Source organism: Lytechinus pictus, chromosome 14 (assembly GCF_037042905.1).
Source record: "Lytechinus pictus isolate F3 Inbred chromosome 14, Lp3.0, whole genome shotgun sequence".
Classification (NCBI taxonomy): domain Eukaryota; kingdom Metazoa; phylum Echinodermata; class Echinoidea; order Temnopleuroida; family Toxopneustidae; genus Lytechinus; species Lytechinus pictus.
Genome location: NC_087258.1, coordinates 13,598,118 through 13,617,908, shown reverse-complemented (window position 1 = coordinate 13,617,908; position 19,791 = coordinate 13,598,118). Strand labels below are relative to the sequence as shown.

The 19,791-nt window shown below is 38.5% G+C and overlaps 1 protein-coding gene across 3 annotated transcripts; it reads right to left on the bottom strand.

The window, feature by feature from the left end:
• Nucleotides 1-722: 722 nt before the first annotated feature.
• Nucleotides 723-19,256, bottom strand: LOC129276592 (zinc finger and BTB domain-containing protein 17-like). Of its 3 annotated transcripts, none has more exons than XM_064109201.1 (13): nt 19,191-19,256; nt 14,043-14,161; nt 13,080-13,226; nt 12,122-12,316; nt 10,587-11,460; nt 10,039-10,197; nt 8,784-8,925; nt 8,173-8,339; nt 7,417-7,593; nt 6,821-7,092; nt 5,042-5,125; nt 3,237-3,530; nt 723-2,011 (listed from the first exon to the last, which is right to left on the bottom strand). In XM_064109201.1, the coding sequence occupies exons 1-13, from the start codon at nt 19,204-19,206 to the stop codon at nt 1,469-1,471; spliced, it is 3,189 nt and encodes a 1,062-aa protein (XP_063965271.1). In that variant the 5' UTR covers nt 19,207-19,256; the 3' UTR covers nt 723-1,468. The 3 variants fall into 3 exon arrangements, with proteins under 3 accessions (XP_063965271.1, XP_063965272.1, XP_063965273.1); XM_064109202.1 differs by lacking the exon at nt 19,191-19,256 and adding an exon at nt 18,716-19,000; XM_064109203.1 differs by lacking the exon at nt 19,191-19,256 and adding an exon at nt 18,458-18,545.
• Nucleotides 19,257-19,791: the final 535 nt, after the last annotated feature.

Genomic DNA, 19,791 nt, shown 5'->3' with positions numbered 1-19,791 from the left:
ACAACTTATATTTTCTCCCAATGGGAGCCTAATTTTCTACAAGCTCTGTTTTTTATTAAGGCTCCTCACTTTTTTTACATTTTGTAGTGTACCTTATGTTTAAATACTTATGTTAGATATTTGATTTGATCTTTGATACACTCTGCTTACGAATACATTTGTTATGTATATTATGTTATTTGTTTTAAAAGTGGAATCAATAAATGAATGAAATGAAAAAAAAAAATTGGTAATACATGCACATCAATTCATAGCACACTCAGGAAATATCAATCAGCACCACCTCCCTGAAAAACTAACTTTAAAAAATATGAGCAAACAAAAGCATTATAGGCAGTGCGTAATCGTGAAGCCTGCGGTCAAGACTAGCCACTGGTTGGCAAGAACATACAAACTGTTACCGAGGTAAGTGGAATACTACTATGATTTGTTAATGTGTCTGGAAGGTCAGATACAGATACATCGCCTGTTTTTCAGCAAGTCTTGTACGCAGATTTGCACAATGAAGAACTCACCGCACATGTGAGGATTCCAAAGAGAACAAAAAGCATTTGGTATGAAGGGGCATGCCGAAAAGACTACAAAATCATCAACGAAATCTGCCACCTTGAATTTCAACACATCCAGATTTTTCTGTCATTATAGTGTCTATACCGATAAATAATAATAATTATGATAAATAAATATTCCCAAGTGAAGAGGCCAAGAGAGGGAATAGAGAATACTATGATTACAAATATATTTTCAGGAAATTTCCTAGCTCCTGTGACCCTTTTAGGCACAATAAGGAATAGTTGGACTAAAACAGGTGTTATTTGTGGATGTGATTTGATAAGATACATCATGTTTGAGAGAATGGCACAAACTACAATAAATAAGTATTTGTTGTATAATCGTAATCAAATCAATAAGAACAAAAACTCTCAAAAATTGAATTATCATGCAAAGGGAGGGAGGGAGGGAGAGAAAGGAGAGAGAAACAGGGGTCAGAAAAACAAAGAGGGCAATGAGGAGCATCAAATAAACAATCAACATTCAGAACAAATCATAAACAATTTAATCTTTGGAATGTGAAAAGCAACTTGATTTATATGATCATCATTCCATACTTTCAACATACTATACATACCTATTTACACTTTATGCAATTGATTATTTATAAATATCTACATATCTTAGACATGCGGAGATACCCCACTGTATTGATCTTTGAAACTCAATGAAGAAATGGAGGTGCTTCAGGAATACCCTTTATACATTAATGAGAAGAGTACATTCCTTCTCAAGGCAGTTCATCCTCAACATTCTTTATTTTATTCTGTTTTTCTAGACATCTCTAACTTGTAACGTTAAAGATCCTTCTTCTTCTGCGGCTTCTTTGGGGGCCTTTTAAACTTGAACGTTTGTGATATTTGCTGGCTATGGCCTCTGCTTCCTCTTGGTCCTCACATATGTTTACCAAGGCAGTTCACTCTAGACTCTCTTGAGTTTGTTCTGCTTCTGTTCGCTCTTGTTCTGAGACATCTCCAACTTGTAACGTTACAGATTCTTGTTCTGAGGGTTCTGCTGCTTCTTTGGGGGCTTCCTCAACTTGTGCATCTGTAACGCTTACCGCTGTGTCATCCGCTGCCTCTTGGACGACAAGCATCATCTCCTGGCCGTCTTCCGTCTGCAGGGTTCCGTTTGACATCACCATGGAGGTCCCATCCGACATCACCATAATCTCTTCTCCGTTGCCATCGGCTATGGCAATCTGAGTCCCCTGCGAGTCCTGGAGATCACCAGCAGTGGTGGTGGTGATGATCATGCTGCCATCTTCCGTGGTGAGGGTTCCTCCATTGGCGGCGGCTTGGAGAGCCAGCTGCTCAGCCTCTTCGGACGAGATGGCGGTGACGGAGCCGTCGGGTTGGGTGGCCAGGTTAACCACCACGTAGCTTGTTTCTCCGTTCTCATTCTGTAGAGTGGCCTGCATGGTTGAGAGACCTTCCTGGCCTGATGGATGCAAGATGACCTGCAAAACAATGAAATATATAAGGTTGAATACTGATTTCTTCATTCCCTTAGACTTTGTACAGGTATCACCTGGTTCCCGTAGGCAATGGGTTAAGACAACATGGCATTAGTTAGATCAACATACAATATGGTGTGTTTGTACAAGATTGAAGAGTCAAGATACAACTAGAGATGCTCGGCGGGTCGCGCAGCTGAGCACATGTATCCCCCGAACCCACCGGGTCATCCGTCATTGCAATATATAGAGCTCACACTGAAATTTGACAAATAAATACAATTATCATGGCGACAATGACCTCAGCATACAGGTCCCCCAAGCCCATCTACCATCCAAGTGTGGTTGAAAAGTGACTTATGGTTGCGGAGAAAGAAAGTCTTGCATGTAAACTTCAACGTTGACCAGAAAATGACCTTTGACCTAACCATGTAACCAGACTGCAGCATAACATGCAGGTCCCCCAAGTCCATCTACATGTAACATCTAAGTTTGGTTGAAAAGTGACTTACGGTTGCTGAGTTAGGTGTCATAAGAGAGTCTTGCATGTAAACTTTAACGTTGACCTGAAAATTACCTTTGACCTTACCATGTGACCTCTGACTGCAGCATAACATGCAAGTACCCCAAGTCCATCTACCATCCAAGTTTGGTTGAAAAGTGACTTACGGTTGTGGAATTATGTGTCATAAGGTTTGTGACGGACGGACGGACGACGTTTGGATCCCTCAGTCTCGACAAAAACTCTTGTTACCATGGCAACAATGTCTCCGCCCACACCAAAATCAATAGGCGGCTTTGCTTTACCATAATGGACCTTCATGCCACATTAAAAGATGATCGGAGAAGAAATGCAGCTGATAGAGCGCTCACAAGGACATCTCTGCTATTTCCACAAAAACTCTTGTTGCCATGGCAACGATGTCTCCGCCAACACCAAAATCGATAGGCGGCTTCGCTATACCATACTCGACTTTCATGCCAAATTTGAAGATGATCGGAGAAGAAATGCAGCTGATAGGGCGTTCACAAGGAAATCTCTGCAGCGGCGGACGCGGCGCGACGAGGCCAAATCCATAGTATCCTCCAAACTCTGTTCGGGGGATACAGTAATTTTTCAACGATTACTGTTCTGCTCCATAGGATAACTTGGTTTCAAGGCCCTAAGAAAAACAAAATGACTATCAATAAAAAGCATGCAGCAAAAGACTTGAGAAGATCTAAATACCTGGGCATTCTCTGCAGCCAGCTGCTGCAGAACCAGAGCAGCCTGTTCGCTGGTGGCTCCCTCCATTCTGATCTCCGTTCCGCCCAAGAGGGCGCTGCCTTGCTCAGCGGCAGCGGCTTGGAGAAGCACCTGCGTAGATTCTGGAATGTCTTCATGACCTTCCGCCTGCATGGTTGATGCTGCCTGAGCATGCGCTACAGCTTCCTGGATGGCTGCTGAAGCGGAGTTGGTGGCGAAGGTGGTGCCGTCGGCAAACTGGAGAAGCTGGGTACCCTGGATGTCATTGGTCATGGCCTGCAAGGTAAAAAAATGTTTTCAAAAAGTTATGATTGTGTAAATGGGTCTAACTCCACACATTTCATGCAAGGCCTACAGATCTCACCTTCCCCATAAGAGCCTCTTATAGATTACGGTCCCATTTCATGAATATAAAATTTCTCTAACAAGTTCACAATCAGCCAATCAAATCACATGATTTCAGTAGCTTATAATAAGTGCTATTGAAAATTTGATATAACATGCTTTATGAAATGGGCCCCTGGGCGGATGTGCATTACATTCCAGTGCCATGACATTTGCTCCGCTCTAATTTCCACACACTAGTAATCGCATGACCAACTTTAAACCTGGGTTTAATACTATACCCTACTATACCCTAAACCCAACATAAACCCTATTGCAACCATAACCGTGCATCATAGATGAAATTAAGCCCAGAGCAATTGTCGCAGGAGCAAATGTTGTGTCACCTACTATCCAAGATGGGTTTATATAAAAAACCTATGTATTCTTGTATTGTAGATAACAGGAATAGGCATTCTTCGTACTAGGTTACACATGATATATACAACAAAACATTTGTCCAGTAATAGGGCAAAAGGCTGAAAAAATAACTGCACAGACATGGGCATTGTTACATTTTCATTGTTGAAATGATACAACCATCACTTTCATGTGAACATATTGATATCATTTTTATTTAAGCCTGCATTGTGTGTTAACGTCTCTCCCCTGTTTCATAGATGCAGGCTATGTTACAGTGGAAAATACTCCATTCCTCGGACAGGACATTAAATGGAGGTTTTTTTAGAGGAGATTCACCACCTCTGCACGTTAAGAACCCATTGCACTATTCCTATAAGAGGAGGGGGAAACCTGGTGTAGTGGTTCACCTGCACTCCCCTAGTCAGTTTTATAATAATACTAATACCAACATGCTTATATAGCGCATATCACCGCCAAATGCGTCCCTACGCGCTTCTTTGGATATTATTACCGACTTTAGCCCCGCAGCCTTTTACAGCATGGTGGCATTTCAAGGAATAAATTCCTGCCAGGTACCCATTCACCTCACCTGGGTCGAGTGCAGCACAATGTGGACAAATTTCTTGCCGAAGGAAATTACGCCATGGCTGGGATTCGAACCCACGACCCTCTGTTTCAAAGTCCGAAGACTAATCCACTGAGAGTTTTATCAGGAGACTTGCGGGTCATAGTGATTCAGTTCACTTTTCGCCTCCCAGGCACAAGTGACGCAAAACATAATAATATTAATAATTTTGGTAAGATACATGTGCTTAATCATTATTCTTTATTTATTTTCAGTTTTATTTAATCAGGGTGGTCTCATCAGTTACATAAACTTTATTCTAAGGAATAAAATGAGATTAAGCATTAGTGGAACCAATAACCTTAATGTCAGGTCTTCCCTGCATTGACACAAGGATATCTGTTATACCTAAATCTATCTACGAGCATTAATTCAACGCTGAAAGAACTAAATACAATGTTCAATAAGCACTTACCTGTTGAGCCGCCTGTTGGACTATATCGCCTGATTCAGTCGTATGGACAACTTGAGTTTCATGAGAAGCAATTTCAACAGGTACCTACAACACAAAGGACAATAAAGAAGGCATTCAAATAATTGTACTTATAACTATACATATCATTCTTGATGAGTGCAAATTATAGTATGCTATGATGATGCGACACTGCTCCTCGATAAAGACACTTTTTTATAGTATTACCAAGCCTTAAGCTCTGGTAACTTTAACACTGATAGTATTCAGGCTTGTTAATACAGTTAAGTGTGCGAAAGAGCACCAAATTCGAGAATATGGGGTTGTGTAACTCTACAATAAGCCATATTATTCAAATGACCAAAAATAACTTCACCTTTAGGTCACCATGTCCACCCCTAAATAAGTACCCTGACACTGCTCCATGGATATGCAAATTATATTCTCAATTACACACAAAACTGGGGAGAGAATCAAATTAAACACTGGGGCGAGCACATAATACGCCCGCCTGTAACATGGAAAATGGAGTTATTGGTCAAGCAAAAAAAGTGGAAGGTGATGGCTTGACCTTTGAGCTTTTGACCTCGAAATCTAAGTTAAACTTAAGCTATCACGTTTACAAGGACTTCAGAAGGGTAAGATGAAAACATGTCACTGTGAGGTTGACCTTTGACCTCAATAGGCTTCCAGGGATCCATGCTAGTATCATACACACCAAATTATATGAGTGGACAGACAGACAGACGGACGGACACTGTGCGTGATACCATAATACGTCCTGTCCAAGACGGGCGTATAAAAATCAGAGATGCTGGGAGTTTCATAATTCTTTGCATGAAAGAAGTGGAGGAGAGTAGGCGGATTGGATTGAGGATGGAAAAGTGAAAGCCGATTGCCACCTGTGTAAGGTGAATCAAGCAAACCCCATCCAACAGGGACAGAACTGGATTTAATGTTGGACTACTGACTATGTGACCGACTAGAATCAAAACATTTTCAGGGAATCTCGCTGACAATCAAGGAGACTTGGTGGGTGTTTCATAGGTTCAATGACATTTGCTCTGGCGACAATTGCTCCAATGGAAAAGCTGCAACCCCAAAATTATATCTAACCTCCAAAACTATAATATAAACCCTGATCCTTATCTTTACATTATTCTGAACCAAAAACTCTATTACAATCCTAACTCTAACCCAACGCCCTCAGAGATATTAAGACCTGAGCAAATGGTGCAATAGCAAATGTTGTGTCACCATTTCATAAAGCTGTTTGTAAGCTACAAACAGCTTTATGAATACATGAGGGCGATTTTGCCCTCATGACAGCCCAAATCGCCCCTAAAATGCATGCTTTGGGGCGACCATTCTTTCTAGTCGGCCCAAGATCCCTTCCAAACAATATTCAAGATTATTAGAAAATCAATATTCTAATTGCGGCAGAAAAAAATATTTGCTTTTACTGCACAATTACTTTTTACCTTCCAAAAAGTAGCCCTTCACATGAAAGAAATAGCCCCCAAAATTCTGCAATTGCCCCAATGTGGAAAAGAAAAATAGCCCCTAAAAAATAAAAATTATTCCCTACCCTGGTTACAAACGACTTAACGTATGACTGGTAACTCTCTCCGGAGCTAAATCAACACCGATGAAAGTTTAGGGTTTATCATTAAGCAAAAAAGGGTATACAGTCGTTCTTATATCTGTTAGTAACGTAGTACAAACAGCTTTATGAAACAGCCCCCTGTTAGCTCTGCAGCACACCATGGAAATAGTACTCACATGCTGGAGGTTATCAAGAGCAATCATTGCTTCCGAAGTCACATCTCCATCATTCAAGGTAGGATCAGGTTCAATGGAAACCACCACGTTCTGTCCCTGAATCTTCACAGCCTTCTCCATCGGCCACGGAACCTTGATTGTCACCGTTTCCTCTATAGGGGGCGCTGCGTCGATTTGCTCCCCTCGCAAGACGTGACGTTTCTCGTGGCCCTTCAGGTAGTCGCTGCGGGTGAAGCAGTTGCTGCAGTAGCGACATCTGTAAAGCTTGGCACCTGGTTAGATAACAGTAAAAAGATCCTTTGGTGAATGGGCTTTATGAAGTACATGTATTTTTCATGAAAAAAAATTCAAGGAGAATGGGAGTGTTAGAATGAGAGTGCTGAGTGCTGTTTGAAAGATTCAATAGTACTCCAAACTTCACAAAACATGTCTGAAATACGTTGTCAAAGATAAAACTTGTTACAAAAACAAATTTGTAATAACAGTTAAAAGCTACCGAAATCCTTCCATTTGATTGGCTGACGGTAAATTTGTTAAATGGAAATTTTGTATTTGTTATTATAACAAGTCTTTATGAAACAGAACCCTGAACATACCTGTGTGATAGATCAAATGCCTCTTGTAGTCTATCACAGCCACAAATTTCTTGTTACAGCCTGGCTTGGGACAGACGTAAGGTGTCTCGTTGCGATGCTTGCGTTCGTGATACGACCTTGAGCTTCGCCTGCTGAACGTTGCTGTGCAGAAACGACACTGAAGCTTCTCCTTGCCAACTAGAGATGTATGGTAGAAGACAATTATTTGAATACCGTAAAGGGACTTTAGGAAGAACATTGCATACATGATATATGAATGGTGTCTTTTACTTTTATTTATGCAATATTGTTTCCCTCTGCCGCCGCCCCCCCCCCCCTCCCCACCATCCCGACTATTTTTTTTTTTTTTTTATAAAAAATAAAATATGAAGAGTTATCTGAAATCAAAATCTCTTTTTCATGTCCTAACTGAATACACCAGACGTTTAACCGATCAGATTAGACCAACGGCACCAGGGGTGAGGGATAGTGGTTTTCTAAGTGTATGAAGCGAGATCATTCTTAAACAAGATATGAGAAAAACTTGACCAACAACTCAAAACCCAAAACTAGTGACTTGACTCAACTTTTAACCTCAAAGCTGACTAAACTCAAAACTCAGTTCTACTGGTTTGTACAACATGCAGTTTAAGAACTGAGCTAGATCATTTCAAAGATGCAAAACTGTGAAAATGAAAAAATGTCATGGAATCAAAGCCTGACTTCTTGTTTAAAGACATCAGCAGGTTATCAGTATTAGTAAACTACCACACTCACGATCTGTGTGTGCTTCTTGCTTGTGATCTTTGAGTTCTGGTCTTGTTTTGAAGGCACGTCCACACTCGTCACAAAGCTCGTTCTTCTCGGTGCTGTGCGTCTTCATATGTTCCCTTAGTCTCCCGATCTTCACCCATGTCTTGCCGCATATCTCACATGCAAATGGCCTAAAAAGGAAAACAATGGAAATGAATGTGAACACAATATTATGGAAGCTCAAAGAATTATTATTCTGATTAGAGCTACTATATTCCTTTTTTTTCTTTGCTACCCGTCGTTTTTTTAAAGCATACACACTACCTGAAAAAATCCTAAACCTTACATTATCATAAATACATATGTAGAATTCAACTTGTGAAGGGAGTACTAACACCCATACATGATTTACTGCAGAAACTCCTAAAATCTTAGCTTATTTTTTGTGTGTACATATGCAGGCCTTCAGTTTTGAAAGAAAAATATAAATGTGTTATATTCTAAAGGCTAATTCCGGATAACATGCAGTTTGTAGTTGATAACCAATTCCAACTAGCATGTTCAACTGTAGGTGTTGAGGAATTCTAGTTAGCCCCCCCTCCATAAGTTTTAATAGGGATAAAAATTATGCTTACTTTTCCAGCGTGTGCCTGAGAGCATAATGGTAGTTGAGTGAAGAAACCGTCGTGTACGCTTTGTTACATCCTGTGACGGGACACTTGTAGATGTGACATGGATCCAAACCATGGAAACTTTCAAGATGATTCGCTCGATCCTCTGAGAAGTCAATGAAAGTATTAAAGATGAAAATTACAGATGTCTGAGCGACCTTCAGCTGTGACTCTGATCAGGGCCCCGTCTTACAAAGAGTTAAGATTAATCCAATCAACCACAACTATGGAAAGCCAACATTAACATACAAAATACAAGTTTGTTGAAAATATTTTCTGGATATGATGTATATTCATACATTCATAGTTTTCTTGAAAATTCAGTGTTCTTCTCTTTGTTTCCAAAGGGCAATGTGCAAATTTCCTGAGGAAAAAATTATGACATTGATGGACTTCCATATACTTGAGGTTGATTGGATCAATCGTAACTCTTTGTAAGATGGGGCCCTGAAATACTTATACACTCAGCTTCTTTTCTTTACCAATACAGTACTAATCTGCAGGCGAAGTGGTAATAAAATGCAATACATGTATTTCTCAGATTAAACACCCCTAAGAAAGTCTGAGCCTCATAAGGGGCGAATGTGAGCAGCAGTCACACTCAGTGCCTTTTCTCTTACAATCCCCCATTCTATGGCAAGGTAAAAAAAAGTAAAATGTAACAGTGCCTCCAATAAGGTACCTTAACATAGGTCTGAGCATCCTTTAGCTCTATGTAGGAATTTCATTCAGTGGTTTTTTTTTACGTTTACAATGCATCAAAATCTCCAAGAAGTAAATCTATGCAGGAATCACATTTAGTGTTCTTAGCTTTATAATTCACCAAAATCTCCATGGAGTAATAGCTGAAGTAAAATCATACATTTCGCAAAATCAGAGGCACAACTTTTATTAAATCATTAAAAAAACTTTATATTATGATCAGCTCCAAATTGGCAACAATTTATAAAATATTTTCTTTCTATTGATTCATTTTTAATTTCATATTTCATGTACAGTATGAGAAACAAATTAAGATTGATAAAAATAAAATGTCTAAACATGTTTAAAAAATTTGTGAGAATATAAGAGAGCACATCGTTTTTGAGGTTTTTATCACATTTCCTTTTTGGAGATTTTAACCTGCAATTGATGTTGCAGGGGCTTTTGGGTTGGATTTCCTGTTTAACTTTTGATCAGAATATTACAAACTGTGTGTCTATTATAGGATTATTTTTACCCTTTGTGACGAAGGTTTCCAAACAGTCATCAGCAGTACACTGATATCTTTCGTACTCAGGATGGGCTCGAATGGTATGGTTTTCCAACCCTTGTTCCATGGTGAACGTCTTCTCGCAGAACTTACACTTCACTTGCACCGGTCCTTTAGGAGGTGGCTCTATCGATGAAGGGGGAAAGGAATAACAGAGAAAAGGTGAATGATACATGAAGTATCTTGTCGATGATTTTAACTGACAACTTTGTCAAATTATGACATTCATATATTTCCTTAAAGATTGATGGCATAAATGAAGACGGGGCCCAGAACATGATCCAATAGGCTGACTTAAATTAAACTTGTTGCAACTTTGTCTAATACCAGTTATTGTGATTATTAGATTGTTTAACACATTAAAATGTTTTTTTCTTGGAAAGTTCATTTCACCTGCACTTCCCGAGTAGCATATTCTACTTCTTGAATGATGTAATTCAATGATGGATGCAATGTCCAAGCATTGCAACTGAAGATAGACCTGACAAGTACACTGTATGTGGACTACAATTTACCTGCATTATTAGCCTTTCTGATATGCCTCTCTAGATGAATGGGTGACCTGAATGCCCTTTTACACACATCGCACCTGAACTTCTCTGACAAAGTCTGTTCTCTTTTGCTCATTCCTGCATGGACCTCAGTCATATGAGTGTTGTAAGTCATGAGAAACCTAAAGGCCTCATCACAGATTTTACAGATCAGATACTGCAGCTTTGGATCCTCGTGCTGCATGCAGTGTAGATCAAACCAAGACTGTGTCGGGAAGTTGTTGTTGCAGGTCTCACAGGTGAAGGGGTAGTTCTCCGGGTCGTCGGGCGTGGCCGTGCACTCTGGAGGAGGAGGATCGCGTCTCTGGACGGCACGTGCAAGGAAGTCGTCGTCATCGTTATACTTGCGCCGCTTCCTCTTGCGTCCACGTTTCTTGCGAGTTATGGGTGGTTGGCCGTCTTTCCTTGGACGCCCGCGTGGTCTCTTTGCTACAGGACGAAGCCATTCGTTTCTTGGCTGAGCTGCAGATTCTTCTGTTAAGCTTGCCAATGTCTCTTCTTCCTCCCGGGCCACATCTAGAATACTTTGCCCTGCTTCTTCTTCACCATCCTCAAGACCGTCAGCCAACCCAGGCATCTCTGTGGATTCTTGCATCTCGATCCCTTCCATCGATTCTTCATTCATATCCCGCTCCCCTATGTCCACCTCCTCTTCCCCTTCCTCTTCGTCATCATCTAGTTTCTCTCCTGCAACTTCTTTGATGACCCCACATGTCCTCCTGTGCTTCATGAAGAGAACCGAGTTGACAAACCTCATTCCGCAGACAACACACTTTCTGCTTCGTCCAGGAGTGAGGGTACTACTGCTATCAACTGCTTGTTCAAGAAGCATTTGGGCCTGTAAAGAGTAAGTCAACATTTAAAAAGTAATAATCTGTTACTGAATCTACTGCAGGACAATAAATTTTACTACTTGAAAAAATACGAATCATTTTTTTTCCTCTAGGGATACCCACACAAAACACAATCTTTGCCAACATAAGTATGTTCTTAATTTACATTGGACTTATTTTCGCGGCAATCGTGCGATCAGCAGCAGAGATCTGAAGGGAGTATATCCTCCTCTGAAATAGCCAAGTTAAATTTAGGTTTACATCAAATATGATTAAATTATCAACTCTTTAGCACCTAACAGTAGGCCAACTTGTATTGTATAGTATATACATGTAGCATACTATTACTAACCTCAGTGGCGGACTGTGACCCGGAGGAGACAAAGCATTGGAGGGGCACAGCATTGTTCACAAACAATACAGAGCCCCTCCAATGCTTTGTCTCCTCGGGTCACGGTCCGCCTCTGACTAAACTCATACTAGTACGAGTGCCACAGCACTGCAAACTGATATGCTGTGTGTTGAAAGCAATAAACATCAAAAATACTAATTCTCATCTTGCCCCCCCCCCCATGCACGTCACTGATTAATTTATTTAAATAATCATTTAAGTTGAAAAAACTGCATAAACAGTAAACTGACAAGAAAGAGATGAGACTTATTTACCCTTTTAGCCTTGGCTTCTTCAAGCTTCCTGTTTTTCTCTTCATCAACCTTGGCCTGTTCTTCTGGAGAGAGTTTGATCTTACGAGGACGCCCTCTCTTCCTCTTGTTTGGATCAGGAGGGGGAGGGAGAGGGGGCTCTTCATCTTTGATCCCCAACAAACCATGCTCCATCCCCTTCTTCACTTCTTTGGTTACCTTTGGTCAATTCAAAAGATCATATTTAATAACGTTATTTGGAGAATTCACAAAAGATATTGAATTGCATAAATCATTTGAAGAATTACTAGTATCACACTGCAAAAGATTTTTTTACTTGAACCATCAACACCCCTCCAAGACCAAATCTTGTCTTACGTAAAGGATTTTTATTGCCATTCACCAAAAAGAGGTGGACACCATTATTTGCATATATTTTTAAGCATACCTTGGAATATATGGGTACTTGGGAGATTTGGAATACATTCTTCTGTCTCATGTAATGATTGGATAACACATTAAATGTACATCCTTTGAAAACAAAATAACTGAAGGTATTAGAAGGAAATGAATGAATGAGTGAATGATTTATGAATGAATGAATAAATAAGTAATGAATGAATGGATAAAGGAGCAAATTGATTAATTATGGAATGAATGAGTGAATGAGTAATTGAATGAATAATCAATGAAGGAGTGTAGAACTGTTGAATAGAAGAATTGATTATTTGGAATGAGTGAATTAATGGGCGAATGGGTGAATTGCATGAGTGAACAATTGAATGAATGAAATTAATGAATAATGAACGAATGAAGGAGTATGCGAATGAAGGATGAAGTGAATGAGTGGATAATTGAATAAAAGAACATGTGGAAAAGTGACGGAGACTGAGTAATTGAATTAAAGACAGACAAATTGAATGAATAAATAATAATGGAGCAAATAGATGGATGCATGAATGAATGAAAGTGATTTACTAACCTCAAAGAAGTAGACCTTCCCTTGCTGGATAAGAGTAAGAGTTTGTTCCTCTTCACTGGTTGTAGTCTTGATGAATCTCAGCCACCCTGGGATGGAGAAGTCGTTGCTTTCCAACTGGTGGCATTTCTTCCCATCAAGCTCGAAAATCTGGTACAGAAAATGAATGAATAAAGTGGATTCCAGAATGAATTCTACACAGGCCCAAGTTGAATGGAGATGTGTACTGAACTTGTATTTCCTTTCATAAAGAGTTGCAATCAAACAAAACTCCAAAAATTAAACACAACCATTTCTTTTTACAACTGTGTGAAAAAAGCTAACATATTTTGATTGGTGGAAAGGAATTTCGAAATTACCCCCCCCCCCCCCTCCCTTTAAAAATATATCCTTCACTAAATTACTTTCATGGTAACCAAAGAGTAATCCAAAAGGCATGTGAAATCTTAACCAATTTTTTTTCTCATGCAAAATTTCAAAAGCATAATTCATCTAAAGTGTTTGAAGCAGATTTCCTGGTCCTTGTTGCATTAAGTTATTATTATTTAAATATTATATCATAATTTTAAAACATATCCTTCACTAAATTACTTTCATGGTAACCAAAGAGTAATCCAAAAGGCAAGTGAAATCTTAACCAATTTTTTTTCTCATGCAAAATTTCAAAAGCAAAATTCATCGAAAGTGTTTGAAGCAGATTTCCTGGTCCTTGTTGCATGAAGTTATTATATCATAATAACTTTGCTATCAAATGACAACTATCATATTATGGCAGGATTGGCAGCAATTCTCAAGAGCCAATCAAATTCAAGGATGGAAGTGCTTAAGTTACCATTGGATGTGAAAGTTAATACTTTAATGCTATAGACCCAGTTTTTTAAACATCAAGAAAAGATAAAGGTTTAATACAAATACATGAACAGTAAAAATGCAAATTATGTGAAATATCTAAATAATTGTTCTTGCCTTCCACTGCCCCATCTCTACTTCTTGGTCGGGCTCAATCTCCGAAAGCTTGGCTCGGAATGGTCCATAGCGGTGTCCCTCACTCAGATCTTGCCTAGCATACACCTTCACACTTGCATCTGTTAAAACATGATTAAGATCGACATATTCACCGTTAATCACTATTCATGAAGTAGGATTACTGAGCGATGTCTTGGAAATACTTAGCTTTACATGTGTACATCAACATATAGAAAATGCAATCAATGCAAATTTTATTTACCAAGACTATATTAAGCCTGCTTGGGATGAAAATGCTATTATTGTAATTGTAAACAAAAAAATGCAGATTCTAGTTCTCTTATATGGGTGGTAAAGGAAAAATAAATATACAAGTCCACCCAAACAAAAAGTTTATTTGAATAAAAAGAGAAAAATCCAACAAGCATAACACTGAAAATTTCATCAAATTCGGATGTAAAATAAGAAAGTTATGACATGTTTAATCTTCACTTTACTTTAATAAAACAGTTTAATATTCACATCCTGGTTGGTATGCAAATGAGGGGACTGATGACATCACTCACTCACTATTTCTTTTGTATTTTATTGTATGAAATATTTTCTCTGCAATGTCCTGTGAAAAAAGGTTTTATTCCTCCCTGAACACATGGTATTACCATTGTTTTAACATTTTATTGTTCAGTCAAGTTAGCCCTTATTGTAAAATCTGTAAAAATTAACATATTCAAACAATTTAAAAAAAAAAAAAAAAACAGTGATTGAGGGACATCATTGACTCTCTCATTTGCATGTCACCAAGTTGTGCATATTTATCCTGTTTTGTGAAAAAATAAGCGAAAGTTTACATTGTCGTAACTTCCTTATTTTACACCTGATTTCGATAAAATTTTCAGCATTCATGCTTGCTTGATTTTTCCCTATTGATTAAAATCAACATTTTTTGGGGGTGGACTTGACCATTAAACAACAAACTGCAACATTCAGAAACCAGTTTTTAACAGATGATTTTATGAGGGGGGAGTGGTCAATATTTTAATTGTCTATATTACGGTATACAAGGTCGGGCAAAGACCTGCATGATCAAGTGTTACATAATTTCTAACAATAAATGTTTGTAAACAGAGGATTGAACTTAATGCTGCATTCAGATCCCTCCAAATCCCCTGGTAAATTAATAATTGTTAACAATTTATTAAATTATGACAAACAGCATCATGTCAAATCATTAAGAGTCCCACAGTCCCAGGATTACCAAAGAGGTAGTGAGGTAATGAGCACGTCAAGACTCAAGGGCCGGCTGCTGGCTAGTATGCAAATGAGGAGACTGGTGATATCATCCAATTACCATTTCTTTGAAAATTTCATTATCATGAAATACACTTGTATTCTAATTTTCTCCTCTTTGTCATGTAAAATAATTAACAAAGTTTGATTCCTTCCTGAACATGTGTAGACATTGTTTTAACATTTTGTGGTTGAAACAAGAGGGTCCTCATTTGTCAAATCTGTAAAAATTGAAATATTGTACAATTTTCTTCAAACAATAAAAGACAAAAGAAATAGTGAGGGACATCAACTCTCTCATTTGAATGTCACCGAGTTGCACTCAAGGGTTCATTACATGCCGCCGCGCACAGAAAAATCAAGCCATAGAAGTCGTGTGTTGTGGACACCAGAAGTGGGATCGCAGCACGCGCGACCCACTAGTTAGAAATCTATTGCCAAACACGGTTCATGGTGCGAGGTTAGTATACTAAATATACTAACCTCGCAATATGTGTGAGTGACCGAGTTGTGTTTAGGCTAATCTGATTTGTGAAAAATAAGCGTAACTTTAAAATATCACAACTTATTTTTAATCAAATTTAGATGAAATTTCTATTGGTGAACATTATTTTTCTTTGATTTCTCATTTTATTCAAATCAAAATTTTATGGGGTGGACTTGACAATATTCTGGGTAATCCTGGGTTGGACTAAATCATCAGACTCTTAGTTTTAGATACACCCATCGCATCGACCACCAACTAAGACGGCAACTAACTTCATTCACTTTATTATTGATAGCCCCTACATACATGTACCTCCCGACAGAGAGAGGAGGGGAAAGGATATATAGCCTTGGTGGCAGCACCGTACCCATGCGAATGGAATGGGGGAGGGTTAATTTTTACAATTTAAATTTAAATTACACTTTAGAACAGGGTGACCAGATTTCACAATATGAAATATGGGACAATTGACAAACAAAGATCAACAAAGAAGCCCACACACAGTGTTAGACTTGTGAAAAAATATAAAGAATTGGAAGGAAGGGTGAACAAAAGAATAAAGGAGAGAAAGAAAAGAGATGAATTGAAAAGGAAAGAAAATGAAGGAAAAAATAAAAAAATAACAGAAAGTTAGAATAAAAGGATGAAAGAAAGAATAAAAGAGATAAAAAAATAAAAATAAAAAATAAAGAAAGGAAGAGAGGGAGGGAAGAATGAAGGGAGGAGCTAGAGAACAAAAACAGAAAAAATAATGGAAGGAGAGAAAGAACGAAAAGAAACAGGAGAGGAGAGAAGGAAGCCAAGGTAATTTTAAGGAAAGAAAGAATGAAGGAAATAAAAAAGGAAATTTGCTAAAGAAGGAATTAAAGTAAGAGAAAGAAGTAAAGAAAGAAAAATGAACTGAGAGAGAATAAAAATGTTCAGGAAAGAAAGATACGAAATAAAGATAGATGGAACAAAAGGGCAAGCAGGAAGGAAAGGATAGAAAAGAAAGAAAAGGAAAAAAGTTCAAACTTCAAGCAAACAAAAAAATCCAATCATCTAATAAAAATCATGTTATTAGGTGTTTTTTTTTTATGTATGAAATTAAAAAATTTTAAATAGTAAAATGTTTTAGAAATAAATAAAATTTCAAAGTGAAACATATTGTCAAACTTAAAAATTAGATGAAACATCGTGGCATCGTACACACCAAGGCAAGACTCCAAACGAAAGCTGAAACAACTAGATCTATGAAAAGTCAATAACTTGTTCCTTCGATTACATCTCCAAATCATTAATCTGAGAATCCATAATATAATTATAAGAATTTCTTGCCGATTGTGTGATTATTTTGGTGGAAAAACTGTTTATCATGTGAGATTGTTTGCACCATTGAGAATTTGCTCCGATCCTACATGCCTAGCTAGTAGTAGTAGCCTGCCACACACAGGCAGGAGGACAGTTCGTTTGCAATGTATTGGGTTAGCAAGAAAATCACTGCAGAACTTGCAAAAGTTTAGTTATTGATTTAATTGTTGTCTCTGCTTCGTCAACTGTTGGTTATATAATGAAAATTTATCACAATTAAAAACTACATTTTGTTCAATATTCTGAAATATGGGACAAATCAGTAGAGGCGCACGGCCAATATGGGAGACTCTCTCCAATAGGGGAGACAATCTCCCACATTGGAGACTTGCTTTGCAAAAGGACAAAAGAAACAACACCAACAAAAGCATGATTTTTTCCACCCAAAATTTTGTCTCACTGAGGTCAGAAGCCCATGCATTTGTTTTGTGTGTGATTGACAACAAAAATCCTTATCAAAACAAAAGTAGACGGTGAATTTTTAAAGTAGACGGTGAAAAGGGGTAATTTTTCATGAGGAATCTGCTTATCACATTTTTATTTGCTGCCAAGTTAATCCTTTTGCAGCAAATGTAAACAAAGGAAATTGGACTCCAAAACTGGAGACTGTCTCTGAAATTGGATAGGCCTACCCAAATTCTTTACAAAAGTCTCTGAGATTGGAGATAATCTCCCACATTGGAGACAGTCTCCAATATTGGCCGTGCGCCTCTACTGCAAATAGGCGTCCCAGGACATGCAGGAAGGGTTTGTCGGGACGCAGGGACAAAGGAGAAAAATACGGGACATTCCCGGGACATACGGGACGTCTGGTCACCCTGCTTCAGAAATTCAGACTTCAGAAGTTGTGTCAGTCAGTGTGCACGTGTGACTGTGAATATGCTGATTGCCATGAGGCATGACCGATTGCTGGGATGGTTGTTGGGTGAAGACAGTTAAGTTTATATAGTTTATTAGTTAGACTCACTTAACTTAGCCTTTTAATAGGTATTAACTTTAACTTAGGTTAGTCTTGAGTCTAGACAGCTGGCAGCCGTCTGTTTCGAGGAGTTTTTTAACATTTTTTTTTTTTTTAATTTCTCCTCATACACAGACGGCTCGCTAGCGTGCAGTCACCATTAGGGGACTTGCAATGCAAAATCCCCCCGTCGGGGCTCTTCAATTTTTGTCTTTAATGAGTAAAAATTTTGAAAATTCACGCGACCAAAATGCAAATTAATATTCCCTCTTGGCATCAATTGCCAAAAAACTGAGAAAAATCAAGTTAAAAGGAACAAAAACAGTGACTTACCTCGGGTGTCGCGCAAATTCACTTCCCCGTTTTATCCGATCTTAAGTACATAAACATATGGCCATTGAGTCCCCTGTACAGATCGCGCTAGAACTTCGGTCTCTGTATTTGGTGAGTGAAGCCAACGGAGTTCAGCTGAACAACCAACATAACAATTAACAGAGACCGAAGCTTTTGGTCTATCTTGAGTCTTGACTTGAGTCGAGACCACTTTGACCTTAGTTTGGCTTTGTGTGCAAATTAATTTAAGTTAATTACCGTCCGTAGGCGTAGACGTAGTCCACAAGCAGCTGCTAGCTGGGCCTGTGTAGTTATTGTTTCAACCAAATATATTATAGGCAGGCAGGCTGACTGCAGAAGCAGCAGACGCGACCGGGTCGGGGGTCAACCGATATGCCATGCCCATGGACATGGCTGCCGACTTCCCATATGCCCATGGCACCATATGCCGCGCGGGCCGCCCCCGCCGCTAGCTCTTGCTCATCAGGCTGAAAGCGGTTGGGCACAAGCTAGCGTACGAGGATGGCGCACAAAATAACGGTCAATGGAACGAGCCTGATTGAAAAATCCCCTCTTCATCCGCATCAATTAATTAAAATTACGATCTCGTATTCTGTACAGCTACTCTATAAAATATAAAGCAAGTCAGTAACATAAATTGAAATTGCACATCAGACTTATTAACTGATGTAAATAAGGCTTTATTTGTACTAAAAACAGAATAAATTCTCACCTTCAGATGACGCCATCTTCGCACAATAAATTTTCCCAGAAGGCCACGCGCGAGCAAGAAATCGATATCGCGATCACTGATCTCATCGCGATCGAGAGCAAAAAAAGCCCAAAGCGCTATACAGGCCATTTATTAGGGTTTTTTTCTTTTGAAAATAATTTTATTGATAAAATAATCACATGTAATAGTTACATGAAATGTAAACAATGTCATATAAATCATGAAATATTTTCTTCAACAATACTGTTTTCAAAAATACACAAATTTTTACTTTTACAACGCTTCTGCCTTCTCTATATATTTCTAAACGATTACTAATCAACATTTTGAATAAACAAAGTATACCAAACTCATGTATAGTCATGGGCCCGTATTCTGAATCGGGTTTAACTTAAACTTATATTTAAAGTTGTGGTTTAAGAATGGACAGCCAATTGTTACATTATCACTAACAGTATATAGATATATAATATTTCAGCTCATTTGGCTCTTAAATCATTCATAATTGTTTAGGATGTATAAATAGATGATTGTCTTCACCATCGATGAATCAGGAAAGAGCACAGTAAACATAAAAAAACATACAACTGAATAAAAAAAA

Excerpts from the sequence above, each read along its gene's own strand:
- LOC129276592 (XM_064109201.1), bottom strand. Across the intron at positions 7,594-8,172 it reads GCAAGAAGCACACACAGATC|TTGGCAAGGAGAAGCTTCAG; the intron begins GTGAGTGTGGTA and ends ATACATCTCTAG. Across the intron at positions 7,093-7,416 it reads GCATTTGATCTATCACACAG|GTGCCAAGCTTTACAGATGT; the intron begins GTATGTTCAGGG and ends TTATCTAACCAG.